Source organism: Eretmochelys imbricata, chromosome 1 (genome assembly GCF_965152235.1).
Source record: "Eretmochelys imbricata isolate rEreImb1 chromosome 1, rEreImb1.hap1, whole genome shotgun sequence".
Lineage (NCBI taxonomy): Eukaryota > Metazoa > Chordata > Testudines > Cheloniidae > Eretmochelys > Eretmochelys imbricata.
Genome location: NC_135572.1, coordinates 218,646,954 through 218,671,672, shown reverse-complemented (window position 1 = coordinate 218,671,672; position 24,719 = coordinate 218,646,954). Strand labels below are relative to the sequence as shown.

At 49.0% G+C, this 24,719-nt stretch overlaps 1 protein-coding gene across 1 annotated transcript in view; it reads left to right on the top strand.

Annotated features, from left to right (window-relative positions):
- The first annotated feature begins 1,517 nt into the window (after positions 1-1,517).
- The window catches only part of LOC144268694 (antigen WC1.1-like), a 62,729-nt gene continuing 39,527 nt past the window's right edge, over positions 1,518-24,719 (top strand). Inside the window, exons 1-4 of the mRNA XM_077823873.1 lie at positions 1,518-1,592; positions 2,769-2,904; positions 6,116-6,430; positions 18,530-18,844. Coding sequence (XP_077679999.1) covers positions 1,518-1,592; positions 2,769-2,904; positions 6,116-6,430; positions 18,530-18,844 — 841 coding nt within the window. The remainder of the gene's footprint in view (positions 1,593-2,768; positions 2,905-6,115; positions 6,431-18,529; positions 18,845-24,719) is intronic.

Here is a 24,719-nt window from a genome sequence, read left to right as displayed (position 1 = left end):
GGCTAGATTGTCGGGCTCAATGAGTAGTGATCAATGGTTCCATGTCTACTTGGCAGCCGTTATCAGGTGGAGTGCCCCAAGGGTCGGTCCTGGGGCCGGTTTTGTTCAATATCTTCATAAATGATCTGGAGGATAGTGTGGATTGCACACTCAGCAACTTTGCAGATGACACTAAACTGGGAGGAGAGGTAGATATACTGGAGGGTAGGGTAGGATACAGAGGGCCCTTGACAAATTAGAGGATTGGGCCAAAAGAAATCTGATGACGTTCAAGAAGGACAAGTGCAGAGTCCTGCACTTAGGATGGAAGAATCCCATGCACCGCTACAGACGGGGGACCGAATGGCTCGGCAGCAGTTCTGCAGAAAAGAACTTGGGGTTACAGTGGACAAGAAGCTGGATATGAGTCAACAGAGTGCCCATGTTGCCAAGAAGGCCAATGGCATTTTGGGATGTATAAGTAGAGGCATTGCCAGCAGATTGAGGGACGTGATTGTTCCCCTCTATTCGACATTGGTGAGGCCTCATCTGGAGTACTGTGTCCAGTTTTGGGCCCCACACTACAAGAAGGATGTGGAAAAATTGGAAAATGTCCAGTGGAGGGCAACAAAAATTATTAGGGGACTGGAACACATGACTTAAGAGGAGAGACTGAGGGAACTGGGCTTGTTTAGTCTGCGGAAGAGAAGAATGAGGGGGGATTTGATAGCTGCTTTCAACTACCTGAAAGGGGGTTCCAAAGAGGATGGATCTAGACTGTTCTCAGTGGTAGCTGATGACAGAACAAGGAGTAATGGTCTCAAGTTGCAGTGGGGGAGGTTTAGGTTGGATATTAGGAAAAACTTTTTCACTAGGAGGGTGGTGAAACACTGGAATGCGTTACCTAGGGAGGTGATGGGATCTCCTTCCTTAGAAGTTTTTAAGGTCAGGCTTGACAAAGCCCTGGCTGGGATGATTTAGTTGGGGATTGGTCCTGCTTTGAGCAGGGGGTTGGACTAGATGACCTCCTGAGGTCCCTTCCGACCCTGATATTCTATGATTCTATGACACCTGTTCTGAAGGGGATGGCCTTGGAGCACCTGTCACAGCGCTGCCAGCCCTGGCAAACTGCCCCTGGTGATGGGATTTTGATGAGGTGGGGCCCAGTCTCCAGAAAACATGAAAAGCTCCAAACACCTAGTGAATTTGAGCCTTTGATTGGCAGCCTGCCCCACTTATCCACCTCCTGGGGCAGAAAAACCAATCAGAGCTGTGTCAAGGAGAGCTCACCCCCTCTCCCGGTAACGTTGCCAGCACCTTCTTCCATTATCAGTCAGTTCTTCAATTCTCTGACCTGTGTTCTGGTTATTCAGGGTCAGGGACTGCACTGTGCTCTACTGGCCCTTGCACGGCGAGCCGCTGACAAGGACTGTAGTTAAGGCAGAGCTGGGGTAGCTGCCGCATGGTTCCTGGTCTTTGCCGCTCTCTGGACAGATGAGAGAGTCTGTGCTGAGTCAGAGTTCTCGCCGCTCACCAAGATGGCGTCTAGCTGGGGAAACACCCTGTTGTTCATGACCAAGGAGCTCACACTGTGGCAGTTTGGCCTTCCTGAGGTAGGGGTGGCAAAGTGCCAGAGATGCCTGCGTTCGAGCAGTTTCCTACAAGGCCGCCTTTCTGTTTGGTACCACAAGTGCTGCGATGGGCTGATTTCAGATTCCATTCTAAATGCCTCTGTTAGGCCTGTTCTAACACACACCTACACACGGCTCCTTCAGGCTCGATTTTATCTTTGATTGCCCCCTCTCCCTGCTGCTTTTCCACTGGACATCGGCTATGTTGTTTTCCTGGTTAACTTGCTACTGTCTCCTGGGAAGCTTGTGTCTTATGGCCAATGTGCTGCTCTTCACTGTAGAGAAGAGACGGGTTTCAGCTGCACGGACTATTAAGGAGATTCTGTATTCAGACAGATGGAAATGGCCAGGACCCTGTGATTCTCTCTTGCTCCCAGACTGACTAACGCAGCCTGTGCTGCCTGGAGTTACCACACAGGGCAGGCCTAGCACTGGCCTGGGCAGAGAGTCCTGGAGTGGGTTGCTACCTACACTACGGTATGCGAGATGGTCACTCAGAACCTAGTCAGTCAGTGTTAAGAACAAGCTCTGACACGGTGAACAGGAAGCCCTCTGAGACTCTGCTGCCACTGATGGTCACATCTGAAAAAGGAATCTCCATGACACACTCCTACCACTAATGTACCACTGCCATTCAGGAAGCCCTGAGCAGTCTGGATTCCACAAAGGGAGCAGGGGTTGGTCCCTTCTCCTTTGGATACAGCTGACCCCAGTGGTAACATCCCAACTCTGTGGTTTTAGTGGCCTGGCTACAATTGGACGCACACAGCTCTGTGGGGTTCAATTTTAGAGGTTTCTTTATTTCCACATTTGTTTTCATAATTAGTTTGTCAAATGAGCAGCGTTCTTGGCTCTAGAGTTATTTAACTAATCAGACAGAATCATTTTTCAAACAGTTCTGCCCTGCACCAAGGAGGGCGGTTACATGATGATCCGAGACTGAAGCAAAGATGACATCAGAAGCGGACTCGTCACTCATATATGGTAACAGCTGGAGTTTTAGAATTGTATTGGATGTTTTAGCTGCATAAAAATTTAGATAAACTCTCTGATAATGTCTAAAAAGGTGAATATTGTTTCTATTGGTTCCATCTGGCAGCTGATGCCAGCATCTGAATCTATATATTTCCCTTCCACTGCTTTGTTGTCACTTGTCAGACACAGAGGAGCCCTGGCAGAGTGTTTCCGTGCTGCCTGTGCAGTGTCAGGAGGGGACAGCAAGTCCGTCTGGCAATGAAGGGACATCTCTCCGCTCAGCTGCTTTGGCTTCTCCTCTTTCTTCAGGACACCACGGGTAAGTGCCTGCTTTATTTCACTGGATGAGCTGGGCAGAGGAGAAGTAGGAAGAAAGTTTTAATCCACTAGAAATAGTGTTTTATTCCAGAAGTCAAGGAAGCAAATGGAAAGCAGGCAGTTGAGGTTAAAGTAAATTTGTGTTTCTGATTTTCTCCCATTGGTTATTCTGAGAGGAGGTTTATATATTTGCAATAATCATAGATTTGACCCAGTCCCAGACCATGTGCTTTATAAAATACCCCAGTCTTGTGGCACTGTGAGCCCAGAGTTGCTTTTAGTGAACTAATGGCTTCAGTTGCTTAGAAATTCCTGATAACTAATCCGAAGAAAAGCAGAGTGGGCTTCTATATTATGACTTCCAGCCTCATCGCCCATCCAGCTCTGTGCCTGTGTATGGAACCTGTGAATAATTCTAGATATACACTCCATGCCATTTAAAATAACACTGCTGTCCTGTGTGCGTCCAACGTGCCAGGCCAACTTCAGCAGGGTTTGAATGATGCACTTGTCAGGACACTGAACTGTTCAGTAGCAGCCTGTTTCTGTGAGTTGCTGCAGTCTGAGACGCTGCTGTTCTGTAGCTGCAGTGTGAACAGGTGAAGCTGAAGATGAAAGTCAGATTTTAGAAACCTCAAATATTTAGCTAGAGACAAACTGCAGTACCACAGCTGGTATGTAGAGATCACAGATAGCTCTGCAACGTCTCTGTGCCTCGGAGGGTAGGTGCTGAGGAGTCCGGAGCAAGGACATTTTCTGAAGTGGGGGTTTGTACCTGAACTTCCCAAGAAAGTTACACAGAAGTAGCTGGAGTTTGATCTCATGATAAAACTGACCTTTACCAGAGTGAAAACGCAGAGAATTCCACTGGGATTCCTGGGTAACCAAATCTCCATGGCACACGCCATGTTGAACCAGGGGGCCCCATTCTCCCTGCAGTGTGGAGTGACTCCCATTACCTACAATGGGTGGAACTCGTACCCTGCAGGGAGAGAAGGCAGCCCTGGACTCCGCTGGTCAACAGTCTGGTCAGAGTAATAAGAGAGGCTGGTTTCAACCTTCCTTTTCTTGTCTTTAAATTTGACTCCATGTGGAACAGGAATGTCCCCCTCACACTTGTGAACAGTTAAAAGCTCATAACCCAACAGTCCATGACAATGTTTATCAGCTGGATTTAAATGCAGCTTAGAATGGCTGCTGAACTCCCTGCCACCCTTCCTCACTAACAGGGCACTTTACAAATCTACAAATGGACACCTACAAACGGGCTGGATTCTGGTTCCACCCAAATGTCTCACAGTGGTGAAACCGACACTTCAGCAGGTTAATGGTTTCATCTTTGATTGTTAAAACTTTAGAAAAACAAAACAAAAAAAATTGCAGCAGAAGAGAAATGGTTTTGTGAAATTGTTGCCCTATGACTAACAGCCTTTGCTGGTTTGGGCCACAAAGAGCAAGAGGCACGTGTAACATGATGGTGGCTGCTGAAACCAGAGAGCAAACATGCTGCAGTGGATATGCCCTTCTGGGACTGGCACTAAAAGGAAATAATAATAATTAACCCCCAGTCAGTGCTGTGGCGAGGACACCATGGAATACATGAGTGCACAGCCTGTGCCCCCTGTGTAACTTACAGATGTTTCTATGGTGAAAACCCTGCACAGGGAATCCAGCGATTAGGGTCTGTTCTTGTCTCTGCCACAGATTGAGTGTGTGACCTTGGGGAATCTCATTTAATTTCTCACTGCCTCAGGTTCCCTTTCTGTAAAATGGGAACAATACCTACCTGTGTGATTGAAGGTGGGGAGAGAACGTGGAGATAAAATTCACCAGATAGAAAAAACCTTTAAATAAATTAAAATGATCAAAGTCAACTCTTTTGTTCCAAGCTGAACACATGGGTTCCTACAGAGCGGGAAAGGGTCAGAAGAGACACCAAGTTACTTAATCTGACTCAGGGTTACAGAATGAATCCCTTCAACAAGGGGTCACCAGTACACAAATTTGAGAACCACTGAACAAGAGGGATGTGGAGGTGGGTCCAGAGCTCCTGGACTTCCCATAACAGTCACTGTGCTCTGGGGAAGGGGTTTGTTTTCACCATGAGATTGTATGGAACAGTGCCCCCCTCCCCACAGCTTCCCATCAATATACAGCTGTAACTGCAGCTAGCAGGAGCTCTCTGCTCTGAGGGTTCTGATGTCCCCTGCCCCCCAGGATGGAGTTACAGCCCCTGTTACTGGAGAGGGAATGTGCTTTATAAAAACGGGGTATAAAATAGTCATCACAGATGAATCTGCACTTATACTTTGTAACCAGCAGGTAAATGCAGATGGGAAAAAACATTTTCTCTAATTCCTTCTGAGAAAACATTTAAAAATTTGAAGCAGGTAGAATGGGAGGGGTCTGGGAGGAACAGTGACTCAGACGGAGGAGGAAGGCAAGTAACATTGAGTGGCAGGTGGGCTGTATGTGTGTGTGTGTGGGGGGGGGTGGCAGTGAATGGGCAGAGCAGCAGCAAGTGTGAGGGGAGGGATAGCAGGATAGTGGGATATGTCTGGCTCTCCATGTTATGTTCACAGCAGAAACACAGAGAAGTTAGATAAATATATGAAATACTCTTTCTGGAAGTTTGCAATGTAACACAACTTTATAACTTAGAATGTAGAACCCTCACATACAAGAACCCCAAAACAGAGAGAGACAAAGCAGGGTGCTCCACAAGGCAGAGAGGCACAACTTACCCTACCTAGATTTAGGCCCAGATTGCCACTTCCTTACAAAGTGCTCCATCCCTAGCCTGCAAACAGGACCAGGAAGTCCCTTCCTCTTAAAGTGGCAGCAGGTTGGCATTTTAACAGTTTTCAATACACCACACTCCTTTCCAGACAGGAGAGGTTGTTGGAGATGGTTGGAGGAGCTGGTGCCAGGGAGAGGTGGGGTGGGGGAACATGTTTTCAAGTGAGTGGTGGGGGAGAAGGAATGAGGAGATTGGGTGGTGAGGGAGGGTGGTGAACTACACAGCAGTGATGGTGCTCAGCATTCACCAGCCCAGAGAGCTCAGAGGGGAGGAGATACCTCATGCTGCCTCCCCAGTGACAAGCCTGACTGGGATATCAGGGAGTAAAGCCCAGGGCCCTTGTGTGATAATCTCCAAACCAGAGGGCATGGGCTCTGTGCTGTCTGCAACTCTGCTCTGTGTCTCTTTGAAGGTGCTGATGAGCTGAGGCTGGTGAATGGAAGCAGCCCCTGTGCCGGGAGAGTGGAGGTTAAACACCAGGATCAGTGGGGGACGGTGTGTGATAACGCCTGGGACATGGAAGATGCTGAGGTGGTTTGTAAGCAGCTGGGATGTGGACCTGCTGTCAGTGCCCTTGGTAATGCTCATTTTGGAGAAGGATCTGGACCAACTTGGCTGATTGTACCTGATTGTGATGGTGACGAGTCAGCTCTCTGGGACTGCAGACATGCAGGATGGAATGTAATCCAGTGCCGTCGTTCTTTTGATTCCGGAGTGATCTGCTCAGGTAAGAACTCTGCCAACCTGCCCCTGTAGGAAACTCCCTATGAGGGAGAAGGGTCTGAACCCAAAGTGTGTGAAATCCCTGGTGACTCAGAGCTGGACAGTACCCTGCACTGAGGTCTGTGTGGAGCTGACCAGTCTCTCCCTGAGCTCCCCTTGGTAGACTGGGGATGAGCAGGCTGTTTCATCCTCTGGGCAGGTCAGGCAGCTATCATGGAGTAAGGGTGGGGTGGAGCAAAGCACAATTACCAGGTCTGTGCTGGTAGGTGCCTGTGTATAGAAGCCCAGTGTCTCCCCAGGGGAGCAGCAGTTGTGACCCTGCCTGTGGCTGTGGGAGCTGGGATGGGAGCTGGTGGGGCGAGTGCTGTGGAATTTTCCCCAGAGCTCCCTGAGGCAGCAGGAGAGGAGCCCTGAGCCTGACCATGGCAAGTGGGAGGGGCCAAACCAGCTGGGGATAGGTGCAGGGGGCAAAAACTGACTCCACTGCTCCACACAGCTCCCTCCTTCCCCGAATCCCCCCAGGGTCAGGCAGGAAACTCCCACATGACGTGTAGCTCTTTGTTCCGCAGCCCACCTGGCTGCCTTCCCATGCAGGGTGAGCTAGAATTACCCACAGGATAATGTCGTGGATACGGCATCTGGATCCCTCTGCACTTGGGAAATAAATGTGTATGTATAACCTGGCTTCATCAAAGCTTGTGCTGTTAAAATGGCTGTGTTTGCACACAGGTCTAAAGAGAGTGACTGTTAAAAACAGCCCTGACCGTGTAATACTAAGCCCTGGTCTACACTACAGAGTTAGGTTGATGTAAGTCAGCTTACGTTGACCTAATTCCATAAGCGTCTACACTAAAATGTAACTCCTGCCAATGTAACTTGCCCATTACCCCGACATAACAACTCCACCTCCATGAGAGGTTTAGCACTTAGGTCTATGTAGCTAGGTCTATGCAGCTAGGTCTACGCACTGTCAGTGTGGACACTGCATTGCTTATATTGACTGTTGCTGCCTTTCTGAATCCATCCCACAATGCTCCACACTGATAGTTAAACTGATGCAAGCAGGGGCGGGGGTTATGGAAGGCCAGGGGAGGCTGAACCTCCCCAAACAGCCAGGCATGGCCCCACCCACACTCCACCCTGAACCCCCTCCTGCTTCCTGCCGCTTCCCAATGTCCTCAGCCCAGGGAGGTTGCTCCTCTTCCCCGAGGGGGCTGGGGCTAGCGCGTGCAGGCCTGGGGCTCAGGACTCTGGCCAGTTGGGGCCCCCTGTGCTCTGGGGCTGGGGGTGCTTGGGAGGGTTGGTCAGGGCGGCCCGGGGCTGGAGCGGGGGGGGCAGCAACCACAGTCAGGGGCTCGAGGTTCCTGCGGGGGGGGCAGAATGGATGGAGGATGGGGGGGGCGCAGGCAGAAGGGGCAGGGCCGGGGGCTAGGCTCCCTGAACGGGTGGCTCAAACATCGCCCATGGGTGCAAGCACTCCTGGTGAGGATGTGCACCACCAACACAAAGAGCGTAGTGTGGACACACAAAAGCGATTTAGTTACTGTGGTGGCTATATATTCACATAACTTAGGTCAACTACATTTTACTGTAGACTTGCCCTCAGTGTAGGAACATTGGTCGCTGCAGCTGGCTGAACAGCGACAACACCTCTTTGTTCTGATTAGCTCAGTTTGCATCTCTCCGCAAATCCCTGATCGCCACCACTGGTGAAGTCACATCTGATCACTGGGGTCAGTGCTTTGTGTGTCTCCCCTCACACCCTGCCACTCACTTACCACCCTGAATTCCACTGAATGCATCCGATGAAGAGAGCTGTAGCTCACGAAAACTTATGCTCAAATAAATTTGTTAGACTCTAAGGTGCCACAAGTACTCCTTTTCTTTTTACCATCCTCAGTGACAGTATCCCCAGAAACTGTGGGGGAGGTCACCCCTCCCCTGTGCCCTCTTGGCCCTGTGTCAGAACACAGGGCCACAGTCACCATAAGCCTCCCCCACCCACCTTCCCTCAGAAATAGGCCGGGCACAGTGGGGGCCTCCTCAACAGGCCCTAAAGTGGAGTAACCCTCAGCACATGGAGATGCATTGGCTCCCCTCTCAATCTCTGTGCCAGGCTCAGCACAGTTGCATGGATCTACCGGGGCCGAGGTGAAGAGTCTCTCTCTGGGTTTCATTCTGGGTTTGACGTGTGCAGTGAGCTCTGCAGCTGCAGAGTCTCAGCTGAGGTGTAACTGCCTAAGCTGCACCATCCTAATTTCCACTGTTTCTATATCAGAAATGCACAAGTGCAGAGAGGAGCTCCTTTGCATAATGGCAGGAGCCAAAAGTGGGAGCCTGGCAACCACACCCCCATTCCCTGCTGGGCCTGTTCTTGTCTCTGCAGCCGCAGCTCTGGCCTTGTAATCCCTGAACTTCTGGGCCTATTGGTGCTGCTTGGAGGATTTGGGGAGGATCCAGAGGGTACAAAGGAACTTGACCGGCTATCAGGGAATTAGGCACCAGCACTTACATTGTAAATGCTGAACAAACGTGAAATGAAAACCGACTTGTCTGAGAAACCCTCATTCTATCCATCCTGCTCCAGTGTACCTCCTGTAACTCATCTTGGTACGGAAGCGACCAATGAGACACATGAACTGAGTGTCCCCTCACAGTTATTATTGACAATTATTTACCTCAGGAATTACCATTGACAATTATTTACCTGAGGTTACAGAAAGAGACATTGACACTAAAGGAAAAGATTCCTTGGCATTTTAAGTTCCCTGCATGAATGCTCAGTGTTTATCCTTCATTTTGGGTCTTTATCACACATTGGCACCACATTTGGCCTTTGGTAGATTGAGAGCTCTGCTGCCTAGACGCAACTGCTGTAAAGTTACGCTGAGTCTGTGCTAGGGCAATGTTCACATGTACTAGCCTGCACAATGACCCTCCCACCCCTGACAAACACTGGCTGGATGTTGGTAGACCCCACTTTACCAGTCAGTAATGAGCTCAGGTGCTCTGCTACTTTCCCTCTCTCCCACTTCTGTCTGCACAGCCGCTCCGTGGCTTTCACACCCTGCACCCACACAAAACCTATCTGGCCAATTACCTGTATTGCACCAAGGGAAATGCATCACAATTCCCTTCATCTACACACCAGGCAGCAACCCTGTACACACCAGGAGTACAGGAGGCGAGCAGAGAGGCCAACACACAGCATGGCATTGTTAGATATTGTTATTGAATGGGATCCCTGTCCACCAGCTTTGCACCTCTCTTTAGAGCAGACTTGTGGCTTCTCCAGTTTACACCATCCATTTACATCCAGGCTCTCATTTGGAAATAAGCACAGTATGGATTTTGCTAACAGCTCCCTTTTGGACCGTGCCTTTTGTCTCACAGAGCCAGCTGGTCTAGCTTCAACTACACCTATGTTTCACCGGCAAAAATCAGCTTAGAGGTCGCAAGTGGGTGCAGTTGACTACTGGTGATGTGTAAGGCCCACTTTACACCACTCTTACACCACTGCAGCTTCCTACACAAAGCACTATGGAGGACAGAGACCTCTGTGTGCACATAAACTTGCAGTCACTGCTAGAGTTGAACATTTCTCACACTATTTATTGTCACTGGTGCTCTCAGAGCTAGGAGGCTGTTGTTCATTCATTGCAATGAAGGCCAGACTCTCCTTACTGCCTGTGGACAGACAGCTTTGCATGTCAGTGACTGTGGAATTAAATTAAAATTCACTAACAAAAATCCTCATTAATGCACCTGGTGGGAGATTAAGGCTGTCTGTGCTTTTAATGATGGGTTTACTTAGGTTCATGGGACTCTGTATGCTAGTACCTCAGGAAGAGGCACTGTTCCTGGGAGTCAGGGGGCAGACTCAGTGTGTGTAAGGCAACCAAGAGGGAGAGCGGAGAGACACTATTTAGAGTGATAGGTGCCGTGTCAGGTCGGGGAGGATAGCAGTTGTGTCTGGGTGGCCACCAGCTCCCTGCTAGGAGGAGGGGCCATGTCTGAGCGAAAGGAAGGGGGCAGAATCAAGTGACTGACAAGAGAAAGCCTGGGAACAGGAGTGAGTCTGACCAACAGGAAGTGAGATGCCCAGCGCTGGAGAGAGGAGAAGCCAATTTGGAGCAGTCTGGAACAAGCTATGGAAAGGCCAGGACTGGCTGTGTGGTGAGGCCCAGAGAACTGGCCCCTGGGCAGCAATATCCCTCAGCTTGGGCCTTTCCCTCTTCAGGGTCACTCCCTGGTTAAAGAGTTTTGTTGGGAATATTCCCCACCAAGCCAGGCTGAATTATTGCTTCAGCTACCTAGGGAAAATCCACCACCACCTGGCAAACTTTGCTCTGACTGAGAGTCCACGCTGCCTGCCTACTGTGAGTTTGTCTGAGCACTAGGGTAGGAGACTCAAGTTTGGATTTTTAGTAATGTTATTGCAATGTGCACCTTGAGCCCTGCACCCCTTTGTGATGAGGGGAAATCCCGGGAGCAGAAGCAACCTGATTCCTGCATGAAGAGGATGCCTGAGAGCAGCGATCATCAGCCCCTGTGCAGTGACTGAGGAGTTTAGATTCATGGGAAACTAATGGGTACTATCAGCATGGGCACCAGTGACGCTGAGAGCAGTGTTTTACCGTGTTGTGCTATATTTACTTCCTGTTTAGTATAACTACTGTGTGGAATATACTATATGTGTCTGCTTTATTTCTTAAGAGTCTCTAACTATCTGGCAAGTAAGTGGGGGTTACCCTCTGGTTAGAATTTTCCTTCCAACTGCCCTGGGACCCTGCTAGGAAGGAGCGAAGAGAGTGGATGCACTGCCAAATAAATTCATATGGGAAGAAAATAAGGAAGTTGCATCCTGCTGAGCTGGAGACGAGATTCAAAAGAACCCAGGCCTGTCCATCAAATCCTGTGAGGAGATTGATGCTAAAGAAGGTAATTGGATGGATAAGGGGTGCTACATAAGGGTGAAGGGGTTGTAAGAGGATTTTTACAGGGTAGCTGGTCCCTGTGGATAGGCTAAGTCAGCTACCCTGGACCAGAGTAGGTGAGTCCAATCCAGCAAATTAAAGAGGGCCAGGCTACACCTGGGGCTGTAAAGGGCTGCTCGTGGGCAGTTTGGGAAGATGGACAGAGACAGGCTGCATCCTGGGCAGGGGAAGGCACACCAGAGTGGAGTTAGCTCCTGTGGTGTATCCCTGCAACAAGGGGCCAGGGGCTTAGGGAAGCAGCTAGGGGCCAAGAAGGGAGCAGAGCTGACTGAAACTGGGAAACTGCCAGGAACAGCAGTGCCAGAGACCCCTGGATGGGGGTGTCCCTGAGACCAAGGAATGAGAAAAAAAGTTTGTTTTTTTCTGTTGGTTTCCTAACTTCTCTTAAGAAAATAAACCTTCTTGCAAAAGACTGGGTGTGGCAGTGCATTCTTTGAAGTTGCGGAAGAAGCATGACTGGGTGACAAGGCTGTAAAGGGATTGTCAAATTTAGCAGGTGTGTGGTTCTTTCTGGGGAATACACTGAGTATTTGAGTGTCGGACAGATGTAGGGTTGTGAGTATACGCTGTTCAGTACAGTTCACCTAAAAACAAGTTCTATCTTAACAGAGAGAAGGCATTTGACTCAGTGCTACTCTTGTCATGTGCCCTATTCTCTGAGTGATATTTTCAAAGGCAAAGTGTGCATGTTTGTGCTATGGCTGTGTTGGATCACAGCTCAAAGAGGGCAGAGTTAATGTTGCATGGGTGTGCACCTTAACTTTGTGTTTTCAGAGGTTTGAGTTTCCTGAACTCAGCATTCTGGAAGAGCACAAGATGCCTCTGGGCAACCTTACCCTGCACAAATGAAGCTTTCTATCAGTGAATTTCCTAGTTTTTTGGAACAAAAAGAGAAGTGTTTGTTGTCAGAGTTAGTAGTCATTTAGACGGTTGTAGTTCTCACCTATGTTTGCAGTTGATAGAAACTGTAACTAGGTAATTGTAAAAAGACCTAACTTTTATATAGCCCTTTTCATCAGTAGATCACAAACAGCTTTACCTCACTATCCCCATTATACAGCTGGGGAAACTGAAACACAGAGAAGTGAAGTGATTTGCTCAAGGACACTTAGAAGTCCAGAGGCAGAGCTAGGAATAGTCACAGTCCAGGGGTCTCTGTACTAGGCCATATGGTTGCTTGGTGATTCCTCAGAGCTCCTACCTGTTTTTGTACCTTTTGTCACAATGGAATGGGAATAATAGTTGTGCTTTGAAATGTTTGTAATGGGTATTTGCTAAGAGGGTCAGTCAGAAAAATTCCATCCATCTGTCCCAAAATCTTGACAGTCTTGTATTACATGGTTGTTACAGTAACTTTAAGTGTGTGAGGGGAGACTGATATTTTTCTCTCCTTCTCCACCCCCTGTTCGACCAGTTTCTGTAAAATTAACCCTCCTCAACATTTCTAGCTCTCCCTCCCCTTCCTACCCCAGTAAGCTATTAGTTGGTACTCAAGAAGCCATCAACATGGAAGAAGTTGTTCCTTGCTGTCTCCGGCCCTGCGTTTCTGCATAAACATATCACAGCAGCAGATCACTGGAGGGCAGCACCCTACCTTGGTTATGGCACTTGAGCTGCACACTGATCTGCGGCCCACCATTCCCCTGACCCACCCCACCTGGGACTGCCCTGGAGCCTAGCTGGGAAAGGAATCTAGTCCACCCCCATCCAAACTGCCTCCCCCTGCACCCACCTAATGGTGACCTGTACCTTTACTAAACATTTCCTAAATTTTAGAGGAGGAAAATTTAAAGTGGAACAGTTTCAACAGGAGACATTGAAAGCATTCCAGCCTAGAATAGTTCACGGCCTGGTGGTTACCACGCTCACCTGTGGATCAGGGATAGAATTCCTGAATTCAAGCCCCTGCTCCTGAGTAGGGTTTCAAACCAGTATCTCCCATATCCCAGACAAGTGCCCTAATCACTGGACTAAAGGTTATAATGGAGAGCACACACGATTTCTGTATGACACACAATGGGCTCTTCTGATTTTCTGACAAGTTCCAAACATTTTCAAGGCTGAATCAAATATTTTTTTCTGATTTTTTTGGTTTGCTGTCTGAACCAAGACAACAATTACTGGCCTGGCTGTAGCTTGGACTGGTGACATCAGGGGGATGGAGGCTGTGGTGAGGATCGGTGTGGAGGTGGAGAGGCTGGGTGGATGTGACACTCATAGCATCCCAATGCCAGGAGGCAAGGACCTCTCTTGTATCAGGTAATGAGTTTCAGATGGCCTGGCCAGTTCAGTGTCCCCCAGTTCACTGAGGTCATACTCTGTGTCTGAGAGGTGGCATGTACAATATTGGAAAACTAATAAGTCACTGATCATTGATATTCTTACACATTGTATGTACGAAGTGTGTTCAAGGGTTGTGAGTACAGGCTGGAATAATGACTAAAGTGTGTTTAAACCAGGCATGTCACAGGGAGTTGGCAAACAGGTCTGCCAAAGGAATGTGTTTGCTTCTCTGACTAGCCTGGTGATCAGGTAGAGATGAAAAAGGTCTATTTGCATATTAGGAAAACAAAACTATCAAGCTCCAAGTTGGGGAGGAGACATCATGTCATCTACATGCAGGGGGCGAGAGAAGCTTGGTCTAAGTCTTACCTAAAGAGTACATTGCAACTGTTTACTGGGCTATAAAAACAGGGGAGCTGAACCTCAAACAATAAGCAATTGAATCAACTGATTGTATACAACATTATGTACAATATTACTATATTATGAAAGTGTATTGAGTGATGTTCAATGAAAGCCTATGCCACACATAATATCATCATGGAATCTATGTATTCTAACTATATTAAGAATTATGGCTTCTCATTGATATTGTGGTTTAAAGTGTGTGTCCAAATAAAGGGTTTCTCCCAGGCAGGAGGGAAGGCAACTATCTACCTGCCCCCACTGAAATTAAGCAAAGGGTCCCCCAAAACAAGAGAAGCTCTATTTGCATAGAAATCAGGAGGGGGATGGGAAGTCCAGAGAAAAGGAAGAACAGTGTAAGGTCATCCTGCCTCTTGAAACAAGATCATTGAACTTCGGAAGATATATGCAAGAACAGAAACCATCTTTGCCATCCATCACTAGGCAAACACAAGACAACAGTTGCAATTTGACCCAGGTAAAAACTTGAGAATTGTTAGTCTGCTGAGAGCACAATCTGTCATGCTGACCATGTATTCCCCTGTCAGTATCCCTCTGTTGTTTTTTGTCTTCTACCTAGATTGTAAGTTCTTTGGGGCAGAGACTGTCTTTCTCTTCTGTGTTTGTACAACACCTAGCACAATGGAGTCCTGGACCATGAGTAGGGCTCCCAGGTGCTATGATACTACTACTAATGTGCCTGGTGTGATAAGTGCGTGTTGGATTTTACACAACATCTGTGAGACCCAGGTTGAAATCCTGGAGGATGGATGAGGGCAGGAACTGGATAAAACTTCTCAAAATTATGGACAGCCAGAGAGGGGTCCCATGCAAAATGGTTCAAGTGGTTAAGGGAAGAGAGTGGGGGTGCCTTGTGCTTCTGCTAGGATGCCACAGGAAGTTGTGGCTAATGAACACTCTGTGAGCAAGCAAGGGAGTTTTGCTTTGATTACATTCTGAATTAATAGCTTGGGGTAGGAGGTATTATGCCATTTATGGGCTGAGATTGACCTGATTAAGCTTTTCAGACAAAATGGTAGCCAATAGAGGAGAGCAGCACAAGTGATTAACTGTCTAGAAAACATCAACTATGAGGAAAGATGGGGAAAAAAATGGGTTAGTTTAGTCTGGAGAAGAGAAGGCTGATGGAGGGACATCCTATGATTCTTCAAGTACATAAAAGGCTGCTATAAATAGGAGGGCACTAAATTGTTCTCCTTAATCACTGAGGACAGGACTAGAAGTAAAAGGATTAAATTGCAACAAGAAAGATTTAAATTAGACATTGGGGAAAACTTCCTAACCGTCAGACTTGTTAAGCAGCGGAACCAATTGCCTACGGACGTAGTGGAATCTCTGTCATTGGACATTTTTAAGAAAGGGTCAGACAAACATCTGTCAGGGGTGGTCTAGATAATACTTAGGCTATGTTTTCACTGCAGACCTTACAGTGGCACAGCTGTAAGGCATCCCATGTAGCCACTCTATGCCGATGGGAGAGGTCTCTCCTGCCAGCATAATTAAATGAGCCCTAACAAGCACCAGTAGCTATGTCAGTGGGAGAGCGTCTCCTGCCGGCACAGCTCTGTCCATACCGGCGCTTTTGTCAGTGAAACTTTTGTCAGTCAGGGGGGTGGGTTTTTTTTTTCCTTACACCCCTGTCCGACAGACGTTTCACTGACAAAAATGCCAATAAAGACATAGGTTTAGTCCTGCCTTGGTGCAGGGGACTGGATTAGATGACCTATCAAGGTCCATTCCAGTCCTCCACTTCTAACATTCTATGGAAATGAATTTATTGAGTTTATCAAAAAAAGTTACTGTCTCTCTTAGGGGCGTGAATTTTTCACAGCCATGACCCATGTAGCGAGGGTGACCTAAGTTTTAGGAGTAGACCAGAACAAAGGAATGTGATGCAAACTGAAAAACTTGGATATTGAGGGAGAGCCCCACCAAGGAGTATTCACCCCTGACAGTGATGCATCAGAAAGCATTCTCCATCTCCTGTTGGGTTGAATGCAGTGGGAAGGAACTGTGCTAAGGTTGTTTGGAATTGTGCTCCCAGTATGGTGCATTCTCCACAGTTTGCAGGACATTGGAGTGATGGGGCTCAGTGCTTGGTTTTGCAGCAAAAGGTACTTTATCATGGTTGTTTGCCTCTGCATTATCTGCATCGTGTCCCTCCCAAGGGCTGTATGCTCCATTCTGAGCTTTTGTGCACGCTCCAGGAAACCTTTCCAGCTGCTTTCAAGGCCCTCTATTGGGATTAACTGTATGCTCCATGGAACAGATCATCTACAGCTTTTTCTTATGTTTCCTGAGATTTGACAGCTTCTCTGCACACTACAACTACCCTCTTCACACAGTTACACGTGCACAGGGAAATAAGAAAAAGCAGTGTCATTTATGGTCCCATTCTTCATAGTCTCCATGCCAACAATGATAAAATATGCTTGTTCCCATAAGGTTGGAATGCTATTCCCATCTTCTCTTCCAACTCCATGGTTTTCTTTGAGATGGTAAGATATTCCCCCATTTATTTCCCATTCTACAGACCTTTTGTACTTTGAGTGGTGCACACACGTGTGTGGGAAGAGGGGACAGGCTTTGTGTAGGGGAGTTCTTTAAAATTTTATGGTTTTGAGCAGTTGGGGGCTGGATGGATGACTCTTTTCTTTCCTAGGGTGGGTAGAGGAGTAGTAGGAGCAGGTTAGTGACTGCATGTGACCTTCTACAGGCTTTACTGACTACAGCTGAGTAAATCATTGATTTTTCAGTTTAGTGGCCAAACCAAAAAATCTGAAAGAAGAACTGATTCATTTAGAGCCCAAACTGAATGGTTGTTTTTTTCTTGCAGAAACAAAAACAAAAAACATTCTTTCTGATCTAATGAAAGATTTGAAATATGATTTTGAAAAGACATTAAAAAAGGAACAAGTGTTGGGTGGGAAGGGGAGAAATTTCAGTTATACATTCAGCTGCACTCAGGACAGCTTGCAGGGATGCAGATGCAGTTACTAACCCGCTGGAGCTCGTTCGCTGACTCGGTACCAGATTCAGAGCCACCTCACCTTCATTTTCTCTGATGGTGCCCTGTAGACATCTGCATTCTGGTGACTCTTATCCAGAGGGAACTGGACATGCTTGTCTCCAGACAGGCCAATCAAGTCCTGGGCCTCTGCATGGGTCCATGTGGAAGCAAGGGGGGCATGGTTGCTATGAGAATGTGAACTCACCTGGTACCGAAAGGAGGCGCTCCTGGCTGCCTGCCAGCATTTAACCAGAGAGAGTACATCTGGTCAAGATGACCCCAGAGCTGTGGAGTGCAAACAGGTGCAAAGCAGGTTGATGCAGGTATGAAGCAATGCACTGTGGGACACTAGCTGGAGGACTGTCAGCAGCATTAGCATTAGGAATTATTTCACAGGAATCTTACAATGAACAAACTAATTGTGAAGTGGAGCTATTCCTTCTCCAATGAGGATTAGTTACGGCAACCTAAGATGCCAAATGCATTGCTCTGAGAACAGGGTTCATGTGGACACAAGGTATTTAAGGTGAGCTAATTACAGCTAATGTGAGGTAACATCCCCTGTAGACAAGCCATAAGGGTAATTGAGAAGGGCTTCACACTGGAACCGGTGTTCCAGGTGTCAGGCTCTTTTGGCATGAGGCAGACACACAAGATCCTAATTCCAAGCAGTTGGAACATCTCCACTTTCTGGCATCTTGCAGAACATTCACCTGCTTTCTTCCCACTAGTATTGTATCTAGTCTGTTCTAGACCATCACTTCTCCTTTGTGTCTATCCCACTCTCTGCTCCTTCTGGGGAATTATTTCTCCTCTCTGCCCTTTGCTTTTCCCTTCTGAACTCTCAGCCACTATTTTTGTATTTTCAGATCATATGAATTATGAAGCTCCTTCCTTCCTTGTTCTCACCCCTGTGAAGACACTTGCTATTCCTTGCCCCTTATTCTCCTTTACTCCCCAGTCTCACAGATTAAGCCTCTTTGAAGCCTCCAGGCTTTCTTTCTTTGAACTTTTGCCTGTTTTTCAATATCCTTCCTGTCATGAAGGAACAAAGTACATCCTCAGCTGGAATATTGTATAAGACCATTTAAACACTCATCAGTCCCATCCAGTCCCACCTGGAGAGACAGTCACACACTCTGCTTTGTGTCATTCTGTTCACACCTGAGAATTATATTGTTGGCTACCTCTTGGCTTTGACCTCTTATTCAAACTCCCTCTCATCACTGGAGCACAGGAACTGGCATATGGAGTAAAGGGCTTATTTAACAATGTCTTTGCTGTTGAGAGAAGAAGGTTCCCTTCATTTCATCCCCAGGAAGGCCTGGGGAAGGTTTTGGGATGTCAGTATAACCAACACTCACTGATGGATGCATTGGCTCTTTAGGTCGCATTGAGGTCCGGCTGGTTGGAGGGGACACTGCCTGCTCTGGACGTGTTGAAGTCACACATGGAAATACATGGGAGACAGTCTGCGATTCACACTTGGATTTCAACACCGCTTCTGTTATCTGCAATGAATTAGGGTGCGGACAGGCTGTAGCTACTATAGGAGCAACCCATTTTGGAGAAGGACCTGATCTGATCTGGAAGGAAGAGTTTCATTGCGTGGGGAATGAGACTGTCCTTTCAAACTGTCCCAGGATGTCCCGTCCTAACGACACATGCTCCCACACTGATGCTGTCAGCATATTGTGTTCAGGTAAGAATTCAAGCTGTTCACTTTAACATATGACTAATATAGGCCCTACAGCTGGGCTACTAGATCTCTTTTCTCTCACATCCATATATTCCTCCTGTGAAGCCACATCCCAGAAAACTTTGCACGTTTCCAAGTTGCTCCAAAGGATTCTTGTCTGCTACAAAGGGTGGCTTGCTTTCCCACCACCCAGGGGGAGCCAAGAAGAGATGGTGGGAAATCCCATTCTCTCTCATATTCCTCACTCTATTTCAAGTGTCTCCAGTAAATGGGGACAGTTCTATTTACCTTTCTCCTGCTATAAGGATAGGGTCCCAGCAGAGCTCCGATTTCCCTTATCCCCCACTAGGGATGCATGTTCTCTACTGCTGAGCACTCTTCTCCCTACTCAGATACATCTGTAAGGGGAAGGGGCAGGGTCTAGTGGTCAGAGCTCAGAACCAGAACCCAGGAGACATGGGGTTTTCTTTCTAGTTCTGGTTCTGTATTCAGTAATACCTTGTACCTCAGTTTCCCCATTTGAGGAACAACAGTTAATTTCCTACTTCAGATTATGTCTGTGAGGCTTAACTTCATTTGTGTTTGTAAAGCCTTTCAGGCACTTGAATACATAGTGCTATGTAGGGCGTAGGTGTTATTTTAAAACTTTCTTGATGGAATTGGACCAGTTGTGGCCACTTTTAGGTTATTGCCCTGCAATGGGGATTGGCTTTGTGCCACCCATTCATACAGATTGATTATTAGAGACTAGCTGAAAGCCCGTGCTATTGCTTGGGTGAAACTTGTAAAGTCTTGTGAAGCAATAGTGACTGCTGCAAGAAAATATGAAGCAAAAAACAGAAATATTGTAGCAAGGCAGGGCACTCACCAGTGCAGCACTTCCTGCTGGTCTGTCCAGGAATTAGCTCCTTCAGCTCAGGAGTGCCCTCTATGGGCCAGTGTCTTGCCCTCTGTTACCTGCCCTGTTGTCTCCACCACCTCTGACCCCCTGTCCCTCACAGACCCTGGTACCCCTTACCTTGGGGTGCTGCCACACTCTGGGTCTCCCCTCCTATACCCACCTGTCAAGGTTCCCTCCCCACTCTGAGCTCTAGGATACAGTATGGGGACCCACATGAAAGACCCCCCCCCCCCAAACTTATCTCTACCAGCTTAGGTTAAAAACTTCCCCAAGGCACAAATTCTTCCTTGTCCTTAGAACTGTTTCTCTGCCACCACCAAGCGAGTTAGAAAAAAGATTTAGGAAAAGGACCACTTGGAGTTCCTGTTTCCCCAAAATATCCCCCCAAGCCCCTTCACCGCCTTTTCTGGGGAGGCTGGAGAGTGAACAAGGTGAGCTAAAACCACTGGTTTTTAGGACACTAAAAACTAATCAGGTTCTTAAAAGCAGAACTTTACAATAAAGAAAAAGTAAAAGAAGCACCTCTGTAAAATCAGGATGGAAGGTAATTTTACAGAGTAATCAGATTCAAAATACAGGATTCCCCTCTAAGCAAAACTTTAAAATGACAAAAAAAAACCCTAAACAAATCAGGAATAAACCTCCCTCTTAACCGAGGGAAAATTCACAAGCTAAAACAAAAGATTATCGAATGCATTTCCTTCCTATTACTTAGGATTTGTAATCTTAGATACTTAGTTCAGGTATGGCTTTAGGAGATGTATTTTCCCTACTCTGGTTCCTCTCTGTCCCAGAGAGAAAAAAACAAAAACAAAAAAAAACCCTTCCCCCACAGATTTGAAAGTATCTTCTCCCCTTATTGGTCCTTTTGGTCAGGTGCCAACCAGGTTACCTGAGCTTCTAAACCTTTACAGGTAAAGGAGGGATTTTATGCTACCCTTAGCTGTATGTTTATGACACCACCTTCTCTCAGTGGCTACTGCCAGCCATCATCTAGCCCCTTCTCTCAGGGGCAAACTGCAGTCTGTTATGGCCACTCATCACTGGCAAGGGTTGGACCTGCTGCCTTTCTAGCCCCACCTGCCTCCTTGCAGCCCTAGTACCTCCCCTGGCCTTTAGCAAGGCCTCAGCCTGGGGACTCACCAGGCCAGAGCTCCTCAGCTCTGCCTGCCTTTCCCCAGCCCTGCTCTGCCTCAGATACCCTGCTTACTCTCCCAGGCAGCCTGGTCCTTTGCTTCCAAGCTGACACAAGAGTCTCTCTCCTACTCACCCAGCCTGCCCTTTTATCAGGGCCAGCTGTGCCCTAATTGGGTGCAACCACACCTGTGGCTGACTAACCAACCAGCCTCTATTGGCTGCTTTCAACCCCTTTCTGACCAGAGCCTGGTGACGGCCCTGCTACAAATATGAATGCAAAACATGTACATTGTCAAATTGCAATGTATGCACATGTGACAGCTTTGGCTCATATCATCTATCTCAGATATACCCACCTCCCTCCCTCTTCTTTTTTAAATAACTTAGGACAGTTAATGTTCTCACGGAATTTTGAACCACACATTTCATTAATGTTGAAAGCATGCAGCCATTTTCATTCTGAGGCAGACACTAATTGAAAGACAAATTCTCAACAACTTTGAGTGCCTGACAGCTCTCTCTGATTTGAAAAAGAAACTAACTTATGACCAAGGTGCCTTTCACCAAGCTGAGTCTATCACTGTACCAATACTGTATTTATTGCTAAAGTAAGTTTTCACCCTGGTTTGTATTTGGGCTTTTTAACTGCCCTTGATTCCCCTGCCAATGTGTGTGTGATAATTTCAGGTTGAAAAGTCAACCTTGTAATGCACACACAAAACACCCCTCTCCCTGGCTGCTCAGCTGGAGACTGCACTTGCCCTCCTCTCACCCCTGAGTCGGGGAACTGCCCTTCATTCCGTCTTCACCCATAGCAACATTTTCCTGCCTCCTGCTGCGCTGGGGCTCGGGGGACCTCCGCGATTTACGAAATTGGCATCCCGTCTCACTCCTCAGCACGGACTACAAGGTCGTAGCGAAAGCCATCTCGCTGCGACTAGGATCCATGCTGGCGGACGTGATCCACCCAGACCAGACATACACTGTCCCGGGCTGCACCATCTTCGACAACCTGTATCTGGTTCGGGACCTCTTGGAACTCGGGTGTAGGGACGGTCTGTCGTTCGCCCTCCTGTCCCTGGATCAGGAGAAGGTGTTTGACAGGGTGGATCACGGGTATCTCCTGAGCACTCTGCAAGTGTTTGGCTTCGGACTCCAGTTTGTGGGTTTTCTCCAGGTGCTGTATGCCTCCGCAGAGTGTCTGGTCAGGCTCAACTGGACCCTGACCAAACCGGTCAGCTTCGGGCGGGGAGTATGGCGGGGGTGCCCCCTCTCGGGCCAGCTGTACGCTCTGGTGATCGAGCCCTTCCTCTGTCTCCTCCGCAGGAGGTTGACGGGGTTGGCGCTGCGGGAGCCGGAGCTGCGGCTGGTCCTGTCGGCATACGCCGATGATGTGCTTCTCGTGGTCCAGGACCCGGGCAACTTGGTGCGAGTGGAGGCTTGCCAGGCCATTTACTTGGCAGCCTCGTCAGCCCGGGTCAACTGGGTCAAGAGCTCTGGCTTGGTGGTAGGGGATTGGCGGCAGGTGAGCTCCCTCCCACCCGCGCTTCAGGCCATACAGTGGAGCATGGTCCGCTGCTCTATCTGGGCGTTTACCTTTCCGCCACGCATCCGTCTCCGCCAGAGGACTGGCACGGTTTAGAGGGCAGGGTGGTAGAGCGGCTCCGGAGATGGACAGGACTACTCCGGTGTCTCTCCCTTCGAGGGAGGGCATTGGTGCTTAATCATCTAGTCCTCTCCATGCTCTGGTACCGGCTCAACACCCTGGTCCTGGCCCCGGATTTCCTGGCCAACCTCTGGACATTGATTCTGGAGTTCTTCTGGTCAGGACTGCACTGGGTCTCTGCAGGGGTTCTCCATCTACCCCTGGAGGAGGGAAGGCAGGGCCTGAAGTGTCTGTGCACTCAGGTCCATGTCTTCCACCTCCAGGTCCTGCAGAGGCTCCCTTATGGTGCAGATAGTCCAGCGTGGAGCGTACTGGCGCACACCTTCCTGCGCCGCTTCCAAGGGCTCTGATATGACCGGCAGCTCCTTTATCTCCATCCGAGAGGTCTTCCGTGAGACATCTCCAGGCTGCTGGTCTTCTACCAGGACCTCCTCCAGACCTGGAAACTGTTTACAGTGACCAGGTCCGTGGCGGCCTCCGTGGGGGAAGATCTCCTCGCGGAGCCCCTGCTACACAACCCCCAGCTCCGTGTGCAGGTGGTGGAGTCCCCCTCGGTGCACCAGAGGTTGATCCTGGCAGAAGTTAGCAGAGTCGGAGACCTCCTGGACTACGACCGGGGAGACTGGCTGGATCCCCTGACGCTCGCTCAGTGCATGGGGCTCTCCAGACCTCGTACTCCTCTGTGCGTACTTCAGGAGGTGAAGGCTGCTTTGCCGCCCGCTGCTCGGGTCTACCTCAACTGGGTCCTAAGGGAGGGCGTGCCCCGCCCACCCTCCACCCCAGGCCCTCCGGACCTTTTCATCGGGCTCCTGCCCCATGGACCCAACCGACCCCCCCCACCCCTTCACCGTGCGCTGGCTACACGAGCTGCAGCCGGTCTGTTTCCAGACCATGCCAAGAAAACATCTATACACGCTCGTGCTCCATACCCTTCACATCCTCACCCTCGCGTTCCGCCCTGACACAAAGTGGCGGGACCTTCTGCCACCTCTAGAGGGTGAGGAGCCCCGGTGGGCCGCCCTATATTCCACCTTGGTCCTGAGGCCCGCCGGGGATATTAGTTGGCGGCTCCTTCACGGGGCCATGAGCACAGGCATGTACTTGGCGCGGTTCACCCCAATCCCGGACACCTGCCCCTTTGGCGGCATGAGGGAAACCCTGGCGCACGTCTACCTGGAGTGCACCAGGCTGCAGCCCCTATTCCAGCTCCTCATGAATATTTTGTTGAGATTTTGGTTGCACTTTTCCCCTCACCTCCTTATCTGTGCGCTCCCTGTCCATGGCCCCACTAAGCCGCGGTACCTCCTGGTCAACCTCCTCCTGGCCCTGGCTAAAATGGCCATCTATAAAACCAGGGTGAGGACGTTGGCCGATGGAGTCTCCTGTGACTGTGGGGCCTATTTACGATCCTCTGTCCGTTCACACCTCTGGGCAGAGTTCCTCTGGGTGGCGTCACTTTGTTTGACCCTTTGACCGCACTCCTGTCCCTGTTGTTCATTAGTTGTCCCCGGTAATTATTTGGTTTTCCAGGTCCTGTGGACCCCCCCCCCCCTTAGGTTGGGGGGGATCCTTTAGCAGTGGGAGGGGGAAATATGGCTGCCTTGGGGCTTCACCACCTGGGACCCAGCTACATCACTTCCCTGACTCCCCACTCCCCTGCCTACTGGGGCAAGTGGGCTTGTCTTCTGCCTGGTTCCCAGCAGGAACAGTTTCCCAACTTCGCCCTCCCCTGCCTCTTGCTGCCCCGGGACCCTCTTTCTGCTCTAGGGACATACATGAAGGCAGGGCTCAGTGGAAGGGCAGGTCTGTGTCCTCAGCCCTGAAGCTCTCGTACAGAGCTTGGTCCAGCCCTGAAAACTGGAGTATTAGAGGAGCTTCTTGTGTCATCACAGCAGCTCCTCTGATGCTTTTGTAGGCAGCAAAATCCCATGACTCCCAATCAGCTTGAGAGATCTGGAAACACGGCAAGACTGCCTTCCCCGACTGCTTGGAGGGGACTCCCCACCTCCACCACCAACCCGAGGCTGGGGATCTGCCACCTAATCTCCTTCATCTCTCACCCCCATTTCTGTCTTCTGCAGCCCCCTCAGCTTCCCTGCACTTCACATCCCCCTATGTCCCTTTCAACCTCCCTTCCACCTCCAGCTGCCCTCTGCCCCCCACATCCCTCTCCC